Consider the following 20,712-nt stretch of genomic DNA (forward strand, 5'->3'; position numbering starts at 1 on the left):
GGGGAGACATGGTTTCAGGAAAGGTTCTTTTGTTTTCGTAAAATTCACAATTATTACTAACATGAATTGGATGCTTGCTCACCATGTGTGGTGAGCCATTGCTAGTGTGATGCATACATGGACTGCCCAGAAAGCTGGTAAGAATAGGAAGGACGAAGCCAGCTCACTTTACACGGCAGAATGGCATTTAATTTTCAAGGATAATAAACACTCCTAAGATAAAAGGAAGGTGTTACCTCTTATTGATGACCAGAGAATATGTTGGCAGATTTCTCCATCAACCCAAATGAGGTCTGGCCTCTTAAAGCAAATGCAGTTCCCCACTTTATTCTGGATATTTAGCATAATGTTCACATAATTGTACTTAACACAAACAATAAAACACATTACATAAGGTAAGAAGAGGAAAAGACAATTGAACCACTAGAGGGGAAAAAATACCTTCAGAAATTGAGTTTTAGTCTATTAATTTCATTAGGGATTTCCCAGTGGTTATTTTTCAACAGATTGGTCTTTCTCACAATTACTCCTATGAAAGATTCAGGGCAAAAGGGGAGCTGAAGTTAAGGAGGAACATTAATAAGCATAGAGCAACGTACGAGTTTTTCCTTGTTCTTTCCTCACTGCAGAATCTACATTTCTATTTACTTTCTACTTTGAAAAATGTGCTATTGTCCTATTTACGTGCAGGCTATATATTAGCAAGTCACTTAGTACTTGTACATGAAAATGAATGTGTTCATCTACTTGTCTACTTTTACCGTGAGACCAGGCAGGCAAGCACCTTTATCAAGGCAGAATCTCTAATTTAAATAAATCTGTGTACTGTGACCAAAATGATGAATTCAAGATTTTAAATAAAAAAGCAATAACCAAAAGGCAGTATCCTCCTGTGTTACATCAGACAAGATAACCAGGCCCTTTCAAGAATTTAATTACTTTGTAAAATAGGAAGATGCTTTTCTTCCCTACACATAAATCACCAAACCTTTGTGGGCCTTACTTTTCCCTCTGGAGAACACGGAGATCATTCTAGAATGGTTTTAAGGTTCTATCGTTAGCTCTGTTGTTTTATTTCAATTTTTTTACCCATGTCATCGTGTTTATTTACTAAATGAAAAAAATGTTTTACCTTTGAGAGCAAAGGGGCAATTTAGAAACAAATGTGTAAAGCCACCCAGGTGATACAGGACAGGTTAGAAGGAGGGAAGAAGAGGCGGGTCACACACAGCCGGGTGCGGGCGTTTGGGGCTCCCTCCACTGAGTGGCCTTTGCTGGAGTCATCCTGCACCTTCAGTGAATCCCAGGATGTGTCTGGATGCCCATGAGTTAGTCCTTCAGTGCCTCGCAGACGGGTCCTCGTCCGCAGCCCGGCCATTCTCAGCCTCGGCACTGCTGACAGTTTGGCCTGGAGGGTTCTTTGTTGTAGGATGAATTGTGGGATGTTTAGCAATATCCCAGCCTCTGCCCACTGGTGCCAGTATCTCCCCCGAGCTGTGATATCCAAAAATATCTTCAGACATTGCCACATGTCCGGGGGTGGTCAACATCCAGCCCCTGCCATAGAGAGCCACTGCTTCAGCCCAGCCATCTTCCCTTTCTCCATACGCCCCCAGCCTGGCTGTGGCTCCCCTAAGTGCCAGAACCACCGGATGATTTCAGTGTACAAAATACACGCACAACACTGAGTGCCCTGCTGGAATAAAGGTAAACAGTCTTAGGAAAAAACTAAACATTCAATTAAAAGGTTGTTTGGTGCTTTTACAGGTACATTGTTCATCACCCTGTCATCTGCAAGCTTTTCTTTCATTTATTCTTGTCTTCTATCCAAAACATGTTAGTCTTCATTATTAAAGCTGGTGATTGTCAGTGCAGGGTGGTTCTTGGGAACAGCTGTGCTGTGTGGGAGGGTCACCTTCTTCCACTGTTTTCCGTGGCAGCGCTGCCAGAGCACTTCTCCTGTGGGGGGCGGAGGGCCCCGTTTGGAAGTGTAAGTCTCGTTTCTCCTGCTGGTGTAACACTCCAAACAGGGTTTCACAGTCGGCCCTCTCCAGGACCTATTTAGGACCGAGCAGTCATTTTCAGACTTGAATGTGCACAGGGTTGATATAAGTAGGTCTTTGCACCCACCGACCAGAATCTTAAAAGTTTCTACAGAGGCCTTCACTGGGCTCCATCGCGCGTGCCATCCAGATGGTCTCAGCAACACCTACTCTCTCAAGGCTGTGTCCTGGCGGTTTCTAGTGTGTGGAAGGCAAGGGGAAAGCACATTCCAGGGACAGAGGAGGGGGTGAGGAGCATCTGATTGCCTGGGTCCGGCTCCAAGGTCAACAGAGGTCACAGCCTCTTGAGATCCTCCTTTCACAGGCAGACGGGTGGGATTTCAGTAGAGGAAGTCATTCTGGGAGTCATGTCCCTCACTGGCCAGAGCACCCTCTTCCCACACCATTCAATCCCACACTCTCAGTCACAGATCTTTCATATCCTACCCACTTCCCTTAATTCATACTTTTGTCATCTTTTACCTAGATCAGTGGTCTTATGACTTTTTAAATCATTCACCTTATCAGTACTATTTGAGTAGACAGATATTCCACAGTATATATACAATTCTTTATATAAAATGTATTGCATGTCCTACTATCAATACAGCATGAAAAAATGCTGACCATCATTAATCATTAAGGAAATAGAGTGGAAGTCAAAACCACTTATTAGGGTGGCTATGACTGTTTTAAATCTTTTTATTTACAAAAGGAAAATAATGCGTTGGTGTGGGTATGGAGAAATTAGAACTCTCATGCATTGCTGGTTGGGATGTAAAATGAAGCAGCTACTTTGGAAAACAGTTTGGTGGTTCAGCAAATGATTAAACATAGAGTTAACATGTGACCCAGCAATTTCACTCCCACTTAGAGATCAAGAGAATAAAAACATACACCCACACAAAACTCTTACACAAATGTTCCTGGTAGCATTATTCATAACAGCCAAAGGTGGGACTGGCCATCCGCTGATAAGTGGATGAATAAAATGGGATCTACCCTACAATATGGATGGACCGTGAAAACATTATGCCAAGTGAAAGAAGCTGGTTGCAAAAGACATACTGAGATTCCATTCAAAAAGAATCTCTTTTAGGGAAACTAAAGTGCCATAAAATTAAATTGAGGTGCTATTTGCACAACCCTGCGAAGATGCTAAAAGCAGTGACTGCTGCACTTTAAATGAGTAAACTGGATGGCACGGAATTATGTCTCAACGCTGATTTTTAAAATTCTCCCCCAGGATCTTCTTGCCTCGGATGCACACACCCACTCTGAAAACTCTGGCAGCTATTCCTGTAACCACTTGAGTTCTCTCTCACTCTAATCTTGCTTCTCTCCAATCCATCCTCCTCAGTTCTGGCTAAAATAAGTTTCGTATCATGTCACTTACCCTTAACTGGCTCACTTTGCCAACAAGATGCAGCCCAAACTCTGTCATGGCCTTAGGTAATGACTTTATTTCTCCAAAATAAATTTTATATTCATTTCTCAGAGGTCTATATCTAATGTACATTAAATATTCAATAAAACAATTAATTAAATCATATTGAAATTATTCTGAAGCTCACTAAACACTGTTCAACTGCAGGGGTGGGGAACATCAGGCCTGAGGGCAGTGTAAGGCCCTGGGAATCATTTGGTCTGGCCCTGCCAAGGCATTAGGGGCGAGTTAATTAAATGTTTGGCCAAATATAGCAGGCTAGTTTTTATGTTGATAATTTTGTGTGGCCCGTGAGGGATGCTATAAATATATAAATGCCGTTGGCAGAAAAAAGGTTCCCCACCCCTGGTTTAAGGTCTTTAAAACTGTTTTAAGCATGAAATGATGAAACAAAATCTTTCTGCTAGTACTTTCGCAATAGCCCCCTTCAAACTGACTCAGAGGCCGATGTTCTTTATTCTAAATTCCATACAGCGGCGGTTTGAGGGGCTGCAGTGCTTAGCAATTTGGCTGGTAAACTGCCTAGCAGACTCTTAGGAATGTCATTACCTCTGAATCATCTGCCTGCTTTAAAACAGCCGAGGGAACAGTGTGAGCCCTCCTGCCTTTACCTTCCCTTTTTAAAAATGCTCCATTTATTCAGCCACTGTTGACTGAGGGCCTACACATTGGGTACCATCTTAGGTACATGGGCATTATCAAAGTAGCTAAGGCAGGGGTCTTGACACTCAGCTAACGAGGTATGTGTTCATGTTAGGCAGGTAGTATCTGTAAGCCAAAAACGGTGCTGCATATTCTGTCCCTGCCCAGCAGTGTACTAGACACTGGAGGATTTGAGAGAGGGATTTGAGAAAAGTAACCTTTTCTGCCTTTAAAGAGCTGTAATCCCTGAAGGAAATAAGATTCACACATAAATCGGAGACTAGTTTGCAGTGCGTGTGTGGTATAGGCATGAAGTGCTGTGGTGAGGAGGAGCGTGAGATCTGCAGGAGCGCTGTTCTTGAGTGGGATTCAGAGAGAGGACCTTTGTACAGCCCGCATGTGGAGGACCTTGGGAGAGAGGGCACATTGGGACCCAGGGAGCTTACGCAGTTTTGAAAGCTGAGGTCGGCATCGATACATTAAGAAATGGAAGGATTCCAATCTTGTTTGCAGCAGCCCTTTGCATTTAAGAAGGTTGCTCCGAGGCGAGTTTATAAGTTGGGTGAAGGGGTGGCTGCCCACTGTCCTTACCTCCGTGCCTCTCAGAGGAAGAGGTTAGAAGGGGCGATGGCAGGTCCTTTCACAGTTGGGGGAGAGGGGAGGTGGATGGCAGGAACTATGGCTTTTCCAGAACCCAGCACCATGCCTGCGCATAGTAGGTGTTCAGTGAGTGTTGTGGATGGATGACTCTTCTCCTCCCCGGCTCTTTCTGCCTTCTCTCTCCAGTCCTCGCTGTTCCTATTCCTCTTACACATGCATTTCTGTATCGTCATTGCCTTTTATTTTTCACAGCTTTTCTTTCATCCTCTTCTCCATGAGGGGTAATAAGTCTTAGGTTTTGTCTAGAAGGATAAAGAGCTAATTTCTGAGCCTTGTAGTGGTGGCTAGAACCCTGGGTTGTGCACCAGAATTAGCCCTTGATTCACTTCAAGCTCTTGAACATCCGCTTGCCTGGCCCCATCCCCTCATGTGTTAGAAATACTTTCTTCACAGAGATGAATTAGAGTTCAGTATTTTAAAACAAAAATATAAATTTTCCTCAAAGTACTATATAAGTAAGAAAAAGTTAAATCTTAGGTGATGTCATCTAAAACTAGCCTTTTAGATAACATTTCATTGTATATGTTATCATAGGTCTTACCAATTACATCTACTGACATATAACCATGGTCATTTCTCTTGCATCTATTATTTAATGCCACTCCTTAAGTGATCCCCTCCTAACTTCAGACAGTTTCCATGAGTGCATGCCACTTCCTTTCTCTGTGCCCTCTCTTTAACTTGGTCAGATGTATTTCTGCGCCTTCCCTGAAGTCCCTTTTGTTAGTATCGTCTCTAAGAGCAGCATATTTGCTCCCGCACTTAATCATCAGGGCAGAGACAAAAGGGAGAAAAACAGCAGGGCTCCTACTTGGTCTTTCTCCTTCGTGTCTATTAAAATTTCATTGTCCCGAGTCTGAGAATGCAGCACGCCTCCACGGCCGCTGCCTTTCTCCTCCGTTTCCTCCATCAGTCTGTGTACCTCCTTTACCGCGGGTTAAAGCATGGGAATCATTGGCATCGTCTACTTACCTATGCCCATAAGAGACACCTAGTATTTTTATTTCACTGGTCAAAATGGACAGATTAAAAAATGCAGTTTTAAAATGCTTTTATTTTAAAATTTTCCTTAATTCTTGCACATGAAGGCAGTGAAGTAGGAGTTAAGCATTACAGATTGAATTTCAACATTCCTTCAACTCGTTTCTTCATAAAAATATAGCCCAAATGACTAACATTTTATACTGCTATAGAAATGGGTTTATAAACCATAGCTTAATAACAATGAATAAATCCTAGTAAACTGTGGTTTGGGTAGGAAAATGATGAGTATAATATGCTTTGCATAGTGTTGTCTTGGCATGTATTCCTCATTAAAATTAGTAGAAATTGGGATTTATTAAAGATGGAGAAACCTAGTTCTAAAGCTTTTGGAAGATGCAAACATCTAAAAGAATATTTCAAAGAGATCAACCAAAGAACTTGTATGCATATATGTATAACCCATGGACATAGACAGTAGGGTAGTGAAGGTCTGGTGGGGGGGGGGGGAGATAGGGAAGGGGGCCTAGGAGGAGGGATAAATGGGGGAAAGGGGGGACATATGGAATACTTTCAACAATAAAGATTTTATAAAAAATATAAAAGAATATTTACACAGAGGCTAAGTCCAAAACTACAGAGAATTTTGTAAATTCTTTTAACAAGTTACATAAAATCTTATTTGAAAAGAAAGTTAGTATTTGGATTCTAATCATTTTATTAACCAAAAAAAGGAAATAATTTATTTTCTTAAAATAAACGACAAGTCACTATGCTTTACAAATCTGGACCCAATAGAAACATGGGTCCAGTATTTCAGCAGCCAGTCACAGAAGAGGAAACCCAGGAACGTGGAACCATGTGCTTCCTCCCTGTGATCAGGGAAACGAAAATTCAGGTTATAATGGCTAATCATTTCATACTCAGGAAATTAGCAAAGATTGTGCAGGTGTGATATAAAATGTTGGCAAGAATGTAGAGCAGTGGGACTTTCAAACTTCCTGTGGAAATGGAAACCAGTGGGGACACTTGGAACACAGGTTAGGGTCATCTTAAAGATGTGCATATTCTGAAACCCAGAAATGCCACCTCTTGGTGATTACATTATAGGAAAATCCTTGCTTGTATTCATTAGGCAACATGTTTAATGCACTATCACTTATAATAGCCTCTGGAAACCGGAAAACAATCTAAATACCCTTCAGTGAAATTGTAGTTTGTCCTACAGTGGAATACTATACGGTGGATAAAAGGAGGGAAGTAAAGCTTATATGTGAACAAATTTCAAAAACATGTCAATGAAAAAAACAAGTTACAAAAGGAAGCTTATTAAATATAAAAACCTAAAGAACAAATTCTCTTTTTATGGTATAGGAATAGCATAGAAAAGGAATAAGGTGAGTAGATAAATACAGGACATTTCAATTATTTTTATAATTTGTTAAGCTGGGTGTTAGATACATGAGTGTTCTTCATATGTCATTCAATATGACTTTTTTATACCTGAGACATTTTATTAAACAAAAAAAACCTCATTTTTTTATTTTTCAAAATGGTCTAGTCACCAAATATCTTTTGCCAATAATTCTATTAAATAATTTATATGTCACAGTAAATATACAAAGGAAAATTACTTTGAAATAAGATAGCTATTAATACATTCTTCTTAGTCATCTCTGGCTGCCAGAACAAAGTACCACAGACTGGGCGGCTTAAATGACAGAATTTTTTTTTTGTCACAGTCCCGGAGACTGGAAGTCCCTGATCAAGGTGCCAGCAGGGTGTGGTGAGGGAGCTCCCTGTGGGTTGCAGTCGCCCCTTTGTTCTGTGTCCTCACAGAGCCTTTTTTGGTGCCTGGGCCCAGAGAGTGTGCTGTTGGTGGTGTCTCTTCTTACACGGACTCTAGTCCTATTGCATCAGGGCCCTGCTCTTATGACCTCACTTACCTTAATTAGTTCCTCAGAAGCCCCATCTACAGATACAGCCACACTGGGCTTCAACATAGGAATTTTGGAGGAACACAAACATTCAGTCCATTACATAGTCTATAGTCTCCTTGGAGAAAGATGAATGAGAAGTTGTAAATAAAAGCTACCTGAAACATTTTTCATTTGCGTTCAGTATTAGTAGTGTACAAATGACAGGGTTGAAGATATAGACCCCTTTCTAATATCTCAAAATAGGTCCCCCCCCCCATTCTTTCTGGGACTTCTCTAGGTGTTTTGTTTGGGTTAGTTGGTATTTAAAAATAAGTCTTATCATCTTTGAATCACTCTGCTATTCCTGCCACCTCTGTTGCTCATTTTCTAATCATGTTCTCTGCTTTTTATTTTTTACTAGGGGCCCAGTGCACGAAATTGGTGCACTGGGGAGAGGTCCCTCAGCCCAGCCTGCCCCCTCTCACATACTGGGAACCCTCAGGGGATGTCCTACTGATGGCTTAGGCCCGCTCCCTGTTGGGAGCGGACCTAAGCCGCAGTCTGGCCTCTCTTTGCTTGAGGCAACCGGGCTGATCAGGGGAAGGCTCCAGCCCCATCATCCCACTGCTGCAGCCACTGCCAGTCACCGCAGCCGCCAAGGTGTTTTCATCAACACGGACTCCAGTCCCTTCACCATGAAAAAATGACAACTTTCTTTAGGCATTTTCAAGATGTGTCTTTCATAGGATATGACATTTCTTTATTTTACTTTTTATCCTCACCTGAGAATATGTTTCCATTGATTTTTCCCCCCTTCCCTCCATTCCTAGGCTCGGTCCCTGCCCCTCCCATCGCAGGCTTGGCCCCTTCCCAAGCCCCTCCAATCGCAGGCTCGGTTCCCCAACCCCCCCCCTCCCTGCCTCTCCGATGGCCGGCTGGGAGTGACCTGGGTGCTAAGGAGGTTCCCAGGACCCAGGTATGTATGCAAATTAACTTCCATCTTTGTTAGGTTAATTTGCATACTCACTCTGATTTGGCTGTGGGCGTAGCGGAGGTACGGTCAATTTACATGTTTCACTATTATTAGGTAAGATGTTTTAATATGTTTTTATTTCAGAGAGGAGAGAGAAATAAAAACATCAATGATGAGAGAGAATCATTGATTGGCTGCCTCCTGCATGCCCTCCACTGGGGATTGAGCCTGAAACCCCACATATGCCCTGACCAGGAATCAAACCGTGACCTCCTGGTTCGTAGGTCGACACAACGGCTGAGCCACAACAGCGGGGCATTCTCTGCTTTTTAAAATGTTTCATTGTTCTCTTCTGTTTTGATGGTTTTTAACTTGGATTTTTCCCCCCTTGTTTGGCTTTTAGAACGTGCATGATAACAAATCCTGAAGACATTATACATGACTCTTATAATTTCTTAATATCTTTTTAAATTTACAATGATGCCATATAATCTTAATTAGTGTCAATAATTATTCCTTTTTGGTAGTCTTTTTAATTATTCCACTCATCTAGAATAAAACGTTTATATTTTGAAATTATGTTTAATCAGCTCCTTTTCATTTGCTTTCATCCATTTCTTACTGTACATGTGAAATTTATACTCAACAAGAATTTGGATCATTACATGTGAAAGTGGAATAGTAAACAAAGCAGTCGTGCAATTATAGGAATGCAAGAGAATTCCGATCTCTTTGTTTTATTTTTTTAAATGCTGCTAGAGGGTTTGATAGTGTCTCTTGTTAGGTAGCTTATTGCTAAGGTGATATAAATGGTCCCCCTAGAATGGAAAGTCTTTGACATCGGATCAGTCATGTTGCATTGTCACATGATGCCTGCAATAGCACTGTTCGGGCAGTAACCACTCTATAGGTACATTTTAACTTAGTAACTACTTTGGATCCATAAAATTGAAGGACATCAGAACATGTACTACTTTGGAGAGAAGAGGCATAGACTGTGACCTTTTTTAGAATATTATCTGGTAGCTTTCAGAGAGTTATTTCGTAGTGGCTTTGCTTATTTCGGGTAGGTTCCTCGGTCACTGTGACAGGTGGAGAAACCAGCAGCGTTGCTGAGTGGCCCTGCAGTGGAGAAGCCACACTGTGTGGCACCCGGGACAGGCACCTACCTGCTTGGCGGTGCTTTGTGGTTAGAGTATCGCAGGAGACAGTGTCTCAGCTCCGTGACAGTCACACCTGATAAAGCCTCTGAAAGCCTTTTGTTTTGTGGCAGGGCCTGGGGAGAGAGGCTGGCCTCAGTTGCCCTTTTGCCAAAGGTACCTGGGAACCGGCCACTGGCTTGAGAGAGGTGGTAAGATGCTGCAGCCGAGGCTCACAGGACGGTTTCAGTGAATTAAAGTCATTCATCAGAAGGGATTTCTTTACTGATTTATTTTCAGACATTAAATGGCTTCCTATTTCCTGCAGGAGGAACAGCTGAAGTCACACGAGAGCAAGCTGAAGCAGATTACCACCGAGCTGGCCGAGCACCGCTCGTACCCCCCGGACAAGAAGGTGAAGGCCAAGGAGATAGATGAGTACAAGCTGAAAGATCACTACCTGGAGTTTGAGGTGTGTTGGACCCGAGTGTAATAAAAGCCTGTACCTGAGATGTTTTATGATTTTTCCACGAGGCATTGTTTTTTACAGTGACTGTAACTGGGACGTGTGCCTCACCCGCTCTAACTTGGGAGCTCAGGCATGGTCTAGGTCTCGTGGCTCTTTGTGTTTATGATTCTATTTAAGCATCAAACAAACATCAAAGATAACTGTCAGTCTGTGTGTCTGGAAGGGCCTGCTGTGAGGAGAGACCGCAGCAGTAGATGGGCATGCTGGGGTGGGCGGCTGCTTTCTATGTTTCTGTGTCTTTCAAGAGAGTTGAGTCAAAAGAAAGCACAGTAGGGAAACTGAGATACAGGGTGGCATGAAGCATCAGCTTTCTCCTGCCGTCAGGCAGCACCAATGCTCTTCCTCCCCCACTCAGTGCCCTTCACACGGAGACTGGCAATGTGGCACATCCCTGCACATCCATGTGCTATAGCCAGTGTGGTTATTAAAAAGATTGGGAGGATCCATAAACTCTGGAGGGTGGGATATTTAAAAGCAAGTTGAAAGCAGTATATACAGTAAATGTTACCTGTGGCTAAATTTTCTCCTAAATTAAACTGTCAGGCTGTGCAGGATCTACCTCTAACTCTCCCTTCAGCTGCCACTTTTCAACATTCAATGTCTTTTTCCCCCCCACTTTTTTTTTCTGTTGGGTGTGCTGAATCCATCTTTAGCTATTCATTTTCACTGTAGCTCTAGTTGACTTTATTTCCCATCATTCATCTTCATTCCCAGCTTTTCCTCCTGTTTTCCTCCTTGGGCTTAGAACTTAGACTCACCTGAGCATCCACCTCCGGGCTCTTGCAGTCCCCCAGACCTAATCGGGACCAGGTCCAGCTTCCTCCACAGCATCTTACGCGTCATTTCCTCACCGTTGTTGGTGTGCATCCTCCACTCAAGTCCTAGGTCATTCATCTCTCACCTGAACCTGGCCGCTGTGCCTAACTGTCTCTCTGCAGCTCGTCCTATATACATCTGATGGTTTGTTTTTTTTCCTGAGGCTCAACCCACATGACGGCATTCCTCTGTCAACAGCTGCCCTAGATTTTTCTCCTAGATCTCCCCCCATAATTTGCCTTCTCAATATAGTCTCAATCCTTTTTGTTTTTAATTTATTTTTCAGTTGACAAGCAGTATTATATTAGTCTCAGGTGTGCAGCATAGTGGTTAGACATTGACATAAATTACAAAGTGATCACCCCAATAAGTCTAGTACCCATCTGGCATCATACATAGTTATTACAATATTATTTACTACTAGAGGCCCAGTGCATGAAAATTCGTGCACTCGGGGGGGCGGGGGGGGGAGTCTCTCAGCCCAGCCTGCATGCTCTCATAATCTGCGACCCCTCGGGTAGGGTCCAGTCCCATCGCAGCATGGCTCTGGTTCCCGGAGCCTGAGGGCCGGGGGTAGGGACCCAGAGGCCAGTCCAATGGCAGCATGGCTTCGTTCCCACAGCACCCTCCCGCCACTGCGCCGTGGGCAGCTGGGGCCCACAGCTCTCTCCCGCTGCCAAGCTGTGGGCGGCCGGGACCCACAACTGACTCCCGCCATGCTGGCCGGGACCCTAGCCTGGTGTTCGGTCATCTGTCCATTAGTTTAGGTCATGACGGACCCTGGCTCTTTATATATTAGGATATTTTCTATGCGGTGCTTTAGATCCCTGTGATTTTATAACTGGCAATTTGTATTACTTAATCCCTTCGCCTTTTCTGCCTACTCCCTAGACTCACTCCCATCTGGCAACCATCAGTCTGTTCTTTGTATCTATGAGTTTGTTTCTGTTTTGTTTGCTTTTTTTTTTTTTTTTTGCTTTTTAGAGTCCACATATAAGTGCCATCATACAGTATTTGTCTTTTTCTGATTTATTTCACTTACATAATACCCTCTAGGTTCATCCATGTTGTCACAATGGCAAGTTTTCATTCTTTTTTTTAGGGCTGAGTAGTAATATTCCACTATATAAATGTACCATATCACATCTTCTTTTTCCACTTGTCTACTGATGGACACTTAGGTTATTTCACATCTTGGCTGTTGTAAGCAACGCTGCAGTGAACATAGGGAATGCATATGTCTTTTCAAATTAGTGTTTTCTGTTTCTTCAAATTCCCTCCAGGAGGGAATTGCTGGGTCATATGGTAGTTCCGTTTTTAATTTTTTGAGGAACCTCCATACTGTTTTCCATAGTGGCTGCACTGATTTACAGTCCCACCAGCAGTACACGAGGGTTTCCTCTTCTCCACATCCTTGCCAACACTTGTTTATTGATTTCAAAGCCCCAGTCCTTAATCTGAGAGGATTTGGGCTCCTTCTGTCTTTCCACAACATCCGGTCTTTCCTCAACAGCATCCATGTCTACCAGTCATATTTCTGCCCGCTCTCTCCAACACACTCTTATGCCTTTGTTCATCTACTTTCTTCTGCCCCAAATGCCCCTCCCCTCATCTCCATTTCAGAAAGTCTCTCTATCTTTCAGATGCAGCCCACATCCCTCCTGTGAAAAGCCTGCTCCCAGCTTGCAAGTGGGTTTATTACTCTGTCGTAGTCCCACCACAGCTGGCCTCTGTTCCAGTTATTTCACTGTCATCTGTAGTGGATTCCGTACCTCCCCTGCCCAGGCCCGTGAGCCTTTCGAGAGCAGGGACCGCTTTGCTCTGTGCTTGCATGTTGAATTGAACAGGATTTCATGAAAGATTAAAAAGTCTTTTCCTGAATTATAAAATGTTTGTTATAAAATGTGCCCTTGGATTTACCGTGGACCCGTGTGCTAGTTTTCTTCATGGCCGGCAAGTCCTTTCAGTAAATGTAAAAGTTTATTCGCACAAACTGTTGGAAGCCTTACCAACAAAACACTTGAACAAGTATTTTCTAAAAAAATAAAACTCTGAGCAGCTCATCTTTCCCTGGGCTTGTTCATTCCTGGGAAAAGGAGTTCTCAAAAAGCAATCATAGTCTTCACACTTCTAGAATGGCTTTCAGCTCGGGGCCCTCGTGGTTTCACACGAGCTAATTAAATTTCCCAACACCTCCATCCCTGGCTTCCAGCCCTCCTCACCTTGCCTGGTGCCCTTGACTGAAGGCTGAGAGCTGCCCCCAGGAGGTGGGGACGACCACAGACCAGGGAAAGGTTGCCACTGTAGAAGCACTTCCTGCTCTGAAATCTGCTCTCTGAACAGGTAACCCAGCAGGAGCCAGCATTTTCATCTCCTGACCTGAACTTAGACCACGCTTTGTGGGGACAAGACTTGCTTTCATCAGTGTTGCATTCCAAAGCCCTTGGCTCATTAAATCAGACTCCTGTGCTAGTGTCGGGCATGTTGGCTTGTCTGTCAGGCCGCCTAACCTGTGTACCAGGAAGGAGGAAGGGTACCTCACTTTATAGATGTTACCTGAAAAGGTTTTTGTAAAAGTAATTGCTTTTTAAAACTGCATCGTTATTTTTCACTCATATAAAATAGTAGTGCATCTTGTGGGGGTCCCCTTTGCTATGATTTCAGCCACCAGATTCTGTGTGTGTTTGCTGGTGGAGACCCTTTGCTTGGCATTAAGCACCCTGCTGTACAGGCCACATCCCTGAGCAGCCACTCCCTTCCCTCACGGGCGTGGGAGGTATTGACCATTGTCTTCCTTTGGTCACTGCTGTAGCTTCTAGAGCATGGGGTGAGTGCTCAGGACATATTGTGGAATGAAGGAATGGAACTGAATTATTATGTGTAAAAGATAACATCGCCTGAAGTGGTTCTCTCAGAACGCTGAGTAGCTCCCCTGAAAACAAGTCTGAAGGGCAGGCGAGGACGACAGCAGTGCCTGCATCTCTCTCTAAACTTAGGAACCTCCTGGGCAGTGACAGCAGGGGAGCTTTAACCTGTCTGTGGCCTTGTCACCAAGGAAGGATCCCAGGCAGGAATGAGCTCTCACCCATTCCTGCAGTCAGGGCCACCCTGTGGGTTCAGAGTCGTTCTTATAGTCTTCACATCTTGGTAAGGAAAAGTGCTCTTCTTTTGTTAGAACCATGGTCGGCAAACTGCGGCTCGCGAGCCACATGCGGCTCTTTGGCCCCTTGAGTGTGGCTCTTCCACAAAATACCACGGCCTGCGCGAGTCTGTTTTGAAGAAGTAGCGTTAGAAGAAGTTTAAGTTTAAAAAATTTGGCTCTCAAAAGAAATTTCAATCGTTGTACTGTTGATATTTGGCTCTGTTGACAAATGAGTTTGCCGACCACTGTGTTAGAACATTAAGCTGTTAGTAATAACACTGGGAGTTGCACCTGACTTTTTGCATTTCAGTTGTTTATTTCCCAAACAGTTTGTGGTAGCCAAAGTCACAGCTCTTTCTATGCCTTAGAAATTCTTTAAAAAAAAAACAAAAAACCCTGACTGTCAATAAAAAATTAGAAATTATGGTAAACAGGTAGGTTTAGGCTTCATTTTTAAGCCTACAAAAATTCTTTAGAGAGCCAGGAGGCTTCCATCTATCTTAGCCTGAGCCTGTTCGAAAGAGATTCAAAAAGCAGCAATGGGCTACAATTGTCTAAATGCATGCGTCTCTCCTTGTTACTGAAGGGGGTGGTTTTGATTTTGACTGAATTGATTCCCTCAAGTTATGGCTGTTACTTTTTTAGAAGAGTTCACTTGGAACCTAATCTTATTTTTGAAGGAGTTGTTAGGCATCACAAGTCTACATTACTAGTACACACACCATCATTTCCCAACTTCAAAAAAAAAATATCCAAAATCGCTTCATTTCATTATATTAATGTATTTCTACTTTATCCCGCTCCAATTTCACTTGAAGATGTTTGAATTGATCTCCATGCTTCTGGTGCATTTGGAAATGTATCCATAAGTGGGCTGGATGGATAGTTTATATGGGGTGCAAAATCTCTGGGAAACGCCTGGGCCCTTAGAGAAACAGCCCCATTAAAGAAATTCCCGTGATAGCACTGAAGGTGGTCCAGGGATTTGGCTAGATGTTTCTTCAGCTTTAGAAACAACAGCTTTAGAAAGTGAAGATGGTGTTTACTCCAGGATGTTTCTGATGTAACATTTAAGGTGTTTTCAGTGGCTTTGTTATCGACGGAAGTAGAGTTCACTTCCCTGATGGCTCAGATGCAGAATAAAGTCCCCTGGCCTAAAGGGCTAGAATTCACCCGTGTCCGCTCGTGAATTGCGACCTGGAGTAGTATATGCTTATTATGGCTTAAGACAGGACCCACACCAACCACATGGCTAGGAAACTCAATTTTAGGAACAACAAATGTCCACTGTGACAAAACTTGTAAATGTCTTAGGGCTGAATATTTTAAATCTAGAAAATCTAGGACATTCTTGAGGCATGAGGCATCTTTTTCTGAATTTCTAATTTTTGGTGGCATGTAAAATGGCATGATTCCTTCTGAAACTGACATACTCGAGAATAAGAGCACAGTCTGTGCAGTATCATTAGGGAAACTCAAAACAGCTCATCTCTAAGAAGTGCACATAATATACATTGCTCGTTGTAAAACCTTAGTTTTACTGTGGGTTGTTTGTTGCTGGGTGGGTGGGTGAGTGGGTGGGTGGGTGGTCTGATGTGGTGGGGTTTTTTTAACAAATTCTCTGGTTGTGGTCTCAACCCTGTTTCCCCAGATTGCTCATTTGTTATTTGTCCACAGCAGATGAGTGATTTTCACACCATGGACCACTTTTCCTCTCACAGGAGCTCTCCAAGGCTTATCTCAATACAAAGCCAGCTGTCACAAGGCAAATCCGCCTCTGAAACAAAATGATCTCGCTATTAATTTATAAGTGGCTTTGATCATAAAAGCACAGAGATAGCAGTTATTACCCTCTTCCTCCCTGGTGAAAGCAAGGGAGAAATTCCATTAACTTACTTAAAGAAGATTAGAAGCAAGTCTCGGTCTTCGCAACTGAATCTAGCCAGGACCCCAGTGCCATCCCCTTTATAGAAAACATCACAAAGTTATTAAATGCCTGGGTCTGAGAAGCTAAGATATTGCAGGTTAATAGAATTCTTGGGGATATTTAAGAGTTTTTTTAGTGGGATGCTAAGTAGTATAATTATGAGTCAAAAGCTAGAGACCTAAGATCAGCAGTTGTCCAAGCTCAAGTCCAGTTTGTAATAGAGACATAATTCTTGCATTGCTATTTGGAATTGCATTTGGTAAGATATGATGAAAGAGGACTAAGAAGCTCTGAATTTTAATCTGTAAATGATGACATGTGTTTTGAAGGGAGGAGAAGTTTAGCAATAGGACCTTTTGAATCGCATTTTTAATAAAAGTTTGAAAAGAACTAGGGCCATACCCCAGAAGACAGAATAAACAGCCAGTCATGTGACTTGAAATGACTCCCTGTCCCTAAGTCCCTCCTTATGCCTGGAATGTCTGCTGTGAGGAGGATCACCACTTCGACTTAAGGTACTGTCTGCAGGCAAAGGGCCAATACTTGAGTAATAAATTAGTAAAATCGGGAAATGACTCACCTGGGACTTAGGAGGACTTTTTCGTCTTATCCTTGATGTGTTTATTACATGGTTACCCTCTCTGGGCCTCAGTTTTGGGGTATCAAATTGAGATGGGATTGGGTAAACTAACCTAAAAGGTCCCTTCCAACACTATATGTATTTTTTAGGAGAATGACATGTTAACACTAATTAGAGTATTAAAGTAACTCACCCTCACGCTAAGGGTGTTAAACACAGAAAAGGAATATTTCAAATTGGGAGATGTCAGGGGATCTAGGCCAACACTACCCAACAGAGATCCAATGCAAACCACATGTATAATTTTAAATTTTCTAGTACCTGCAGCTACATTTAAAAACTTAAAGAAAACTGGTGGAACTAATTGTAATATAAATACAGCACATCAAAAATAATATCATTCCAACATGTAATCAGTATAAGATATGAAGATATTTCACACTCATTTTTTCCTACATTGTCCAAATTTAGCGAACACTTGGCACTCATGGCGTGTCTCAATGCAGACTGGCCACATTTCCCATGCTCCGCAGCCGGATGAAGCTAGGGGCTGCTGTATTAGCCGGCCTGTGTGCAGACCACGCAGTCTGCTTAACAGCCAGTCAGGGGTGAAGAGGCCTGATAGCAGCCTGGGTGCAGGTTCTATGCTTACTTTAATGGATTGGGGCCGAGCGGATATGATATGCTGGTGTTGTGCGCCTACAAGGTTTGCGGGTGGTGTCCCCTCTGATTTAGCAGCACCTATGCTGTGCCAGCTGTTTACTATATTGATGATTACTTCTGGGTGGAAATACACTAAAGAGGAGTCGCACCTGGTGTGAGTGACATGCTCACCGGTGACCTCGTAGCTTCTTCCTCTCAGTAGCTTGTGAGATAGGAGGACCTACATTTCCCTCACCAAGAGCGTTCCCATGTAAACAATGAGTAGCCTCCTCCCCAGCCCCCTTAGACTTTGTGGTACATGACCCGCCCATCTGTTAGCTGCCGAATGCTTTCCTGGGCTAACTCTGGAATCAGAACAATGAAAGGGTCGCCTGTTTGGTGTGTTGGGATTTTTGTTGTTTGTTTGTTTTTACAAGAGTACGCATCTCTCTCTAAACTACATTAGGTTTCTTCTTACTATTTTCTCAAAGAATCTGTATGCTTTGATCTAAGAGTTTTAAAAACTTTGTTTGCTTACGTACCTGATCTGAGATGAAGGCTTTTTGAGGGGAGCAGACTATTGAGGTTCTTTCGGGCTTTCTAGTTCAGAACTACTCAGTAGACTCACAATGAAAACTTAAGATGTTTTCAGAAATACTTTCTCTGAAAATATTAGACCAAAAAATACCATATGCAAGCCAAGCAATGTTTGCTATAAGAACGCCAGTGCAGCATTCATTGGAAGACTAGAAATTGGTTCCCGTGTCATATAGACTTTCTGAGGAGCATTCGACAACTTGTTTACTTAGTTCCTCCTTGAGACATGCATTTGGGAGCAAGATATATGGAAGAAGACACAATACTGATCACACACACTAGGAATTGTGCAGGGTGCTTTCATCCCGAACTTGCTCTGGCCTTTGACAACATTGTAAATAAAATAGGTAAACCAGGGCTATTTCCTTTCAGTGCCCTACTCCCACCTTTTGGTTCACCATTCCCTCCAGGAATCAGTAGTGTGTCCTCTTCCATATATCTTATTTCCAAGTAGCTCTCCCCGTCCTAGAGAATCCCAAAAAGTTTACAGCTGAAAGTGGCCGCGTCCCCTCATTCGCACATGTAGCACCTGAGGCCTGGAGGGAGGGAGGTCTGGTTGCTCAGTGTCTGACTCCACGGCTTGGAGGATCCTTTACCACACCGGATAAAATTGGACACAGAACTGGTAAGATGCTAGCTTATGGGACCTCCTACGGGAAGGGGCATTCGAATTGGGAATGCAGAAGGTGTAAAAGTGCTTTAAACTCATCTTGGGGATGAAATGCCATGGGAGATCAGTGGGGAAGGCAGCTTAGAGCAAAGGTCCTTCAAAGCCTCCTGAAATCCTACTTGACAGATGACCTCGAAAGACTGCCCGTGTCCCCCTTCCTGCCTGCCATTGACCTTTCTGGAGCTGTGAGTCTGACCGACAGGCTGCCGTGAAGAAGTTCGGGAACGTGCCTCTGAGGGACGTGTGTAGGACTTTAGAGAATTCCAGTGCAATCAGAAGCATAAACAAGTATAAACTGAAATATTAGCAGCATGACCTGTATAAAAACGTTGTCAAAATGCACTGAAATTTTGCTTTAGATGTGAGGTCCCTAAGGAAAAGTTCAGTGAGAGACAACATATCCCACAAGAGCTCAAGTTAGCCTTTTGTCAGATAAGTCGTGTTTCTCGACTCAAATTACTCTCTGGGTATATAGAAACTTAACGTCATATCCCTGTGTTTCAAAGGACTTTTTTTTCCTCCATTTTACTGAATAGCAAATTTTTTTAATGCCATTAATCCAATCAGGGTGATTTTTTTTTTATAAGATAGTTTTATACTAGGCTGTTGTCAAAACCCTCCCACAAGGCCATGCTGGGTGGGGCCGTTAGGAACTGGGGTGACCGGAGCCCTCAGTTGGTGGGTCTGAACTGGACAGTTCATTTCTTGACGTTTCCACCCAGAAAATAAAATGTGTATCTTTTCTAAGTGAGTTTTGTGGACTTTTAAATTCAGAATTTGGGTTTCCTTTTTTAAAAGAAAAATATCTGGGTACTGAAACAGACTGGCTTGATCGAAAGGATTTTGAGAGCTAGATAAAGAAAAGAATGAGAGGTAGCAGTGTTTTAAAAATTACTTCTTGAATCAGGAAGACTGTCCTTAACAGCACAAGTGCTGTTCTCGGGTGGACCCTGGGGAGGGCAGTAGCAGGACCAGGGATGGAGGAGGGCCATCCATGGCCTTTGAGCTCTGCTTTCTCTCTGGGGCAGTGGATTGGCCTGAGTTATCCTCTGGCAAACATTGGGTGCCATAGGGACAGGGGCAGGGGCAACAGAATGGACACACTGACGCTCTCAAACAGTGGTTCTTAACCTTCCTAATGCCACGACCCTTTAATACAGTTCCTCATGTTGTGGTGACCCCCGACCATAAAATTATTTTCGTTGCTACTTCATAACTAATTTTGCTACTGTTATGAATTGTAATGTAAATATCTGATATGCAGGATGTCTTAAGCGACCCCTGTGAAAGGGTCGTTTGATCCCCAAAGGGGTCGCGACCCACAGGTTGAGAACCGCTGCTCTCAAAACATTTCCTACAAACCCAGTCCTTTTTGTCTGGATCACAGCTTTTTGACCTCTTCTGCTTGTATTATTATAAGAAGTGAGTTTTTTATTTTAAAGTGTTTGTTTTTTTTTCATTGAAGTCACAAAATTTATTTAGAGAGCAATAGAACCAAAAGGTAGAGTGAAACAAAGACATTGAATCCACACTTCCTCAGGTTTTCCAGAAAGCCACAAATACAAACCAGGCGAACCAAAAATGTGTGTATTTGCTGTATTTAGGCAGTGGGTTACCTTTGCATGCTGAAGACTGATATGGAAGTAGGAGGGAAAATAGGGAAAAAACTTTACTTTTTTTAGATAAGAATTTAAAGGAAACTCTGTTTTGAATGTAATTACTTTCATAAGTTCACAGGTAGTGATCAAGGAGAAAGTCTATGCAAATCAATTCTGCCATCATCCCCCATAGAATGCAGACACAGTCTTTATTTAAATAAGCAGTTACTTCAAGAGCTCCTTCTTGTTTTGTTTGCTTGTTTCTATTTTTTTGTTTTGTTTCTTTGTTTTCCAGCACAGAGATCTAGGAGCAAAAGATGTTTTGCTATGTACATGACATTATTCGTTTCTTCCCATTTCATTCTAAGATGGCCTTTCCCCTGCCCTGGAGAGAAAGGAAAATGTCAG

At 42.9% G+C, this 20,712-nt stretch overlaps 1 protein-coding gene across 9 annotated transcripts in view; it reads left to right on the top strand.

Annotated features, from left to right (window-relative positions):
* Positions 1-20,712, top strand: part of PSD3 (pleckstrin and Sec7 domain containing 3) — a 517,431-nt gene that overhangs the window by 485,299 nt on the left and 11,420 nt on the right. For all 9 annotated transcript variants that reach the window (XM_079778598.1, XM_079778601.1, XM_079778602.1 and 6 more), the window contains one exon: positions 10,132-10,275. In XM_079778598.1, the coding sequence (XP_079634724.1) occupies positions 10,132-10,275 (144 nt within the window). The remainder of the gene's footprint in view (positions 1-10,131; positions 10,276-20,712) is intronic.

The sequence above is a fragment of the Cnephaeus nilssonii genome, assembly GCF_951640355.1.
Source record: "Cnephaeus nilssonii genome assembly, chromosome: 8".
Taxonomy (NCBI): Eukaryota; Metazoa; Chordata; class Mammalia; order Chiroptera; family Vespertilionidae; genus Cnephaeus; species Cnephaeus nilssonii.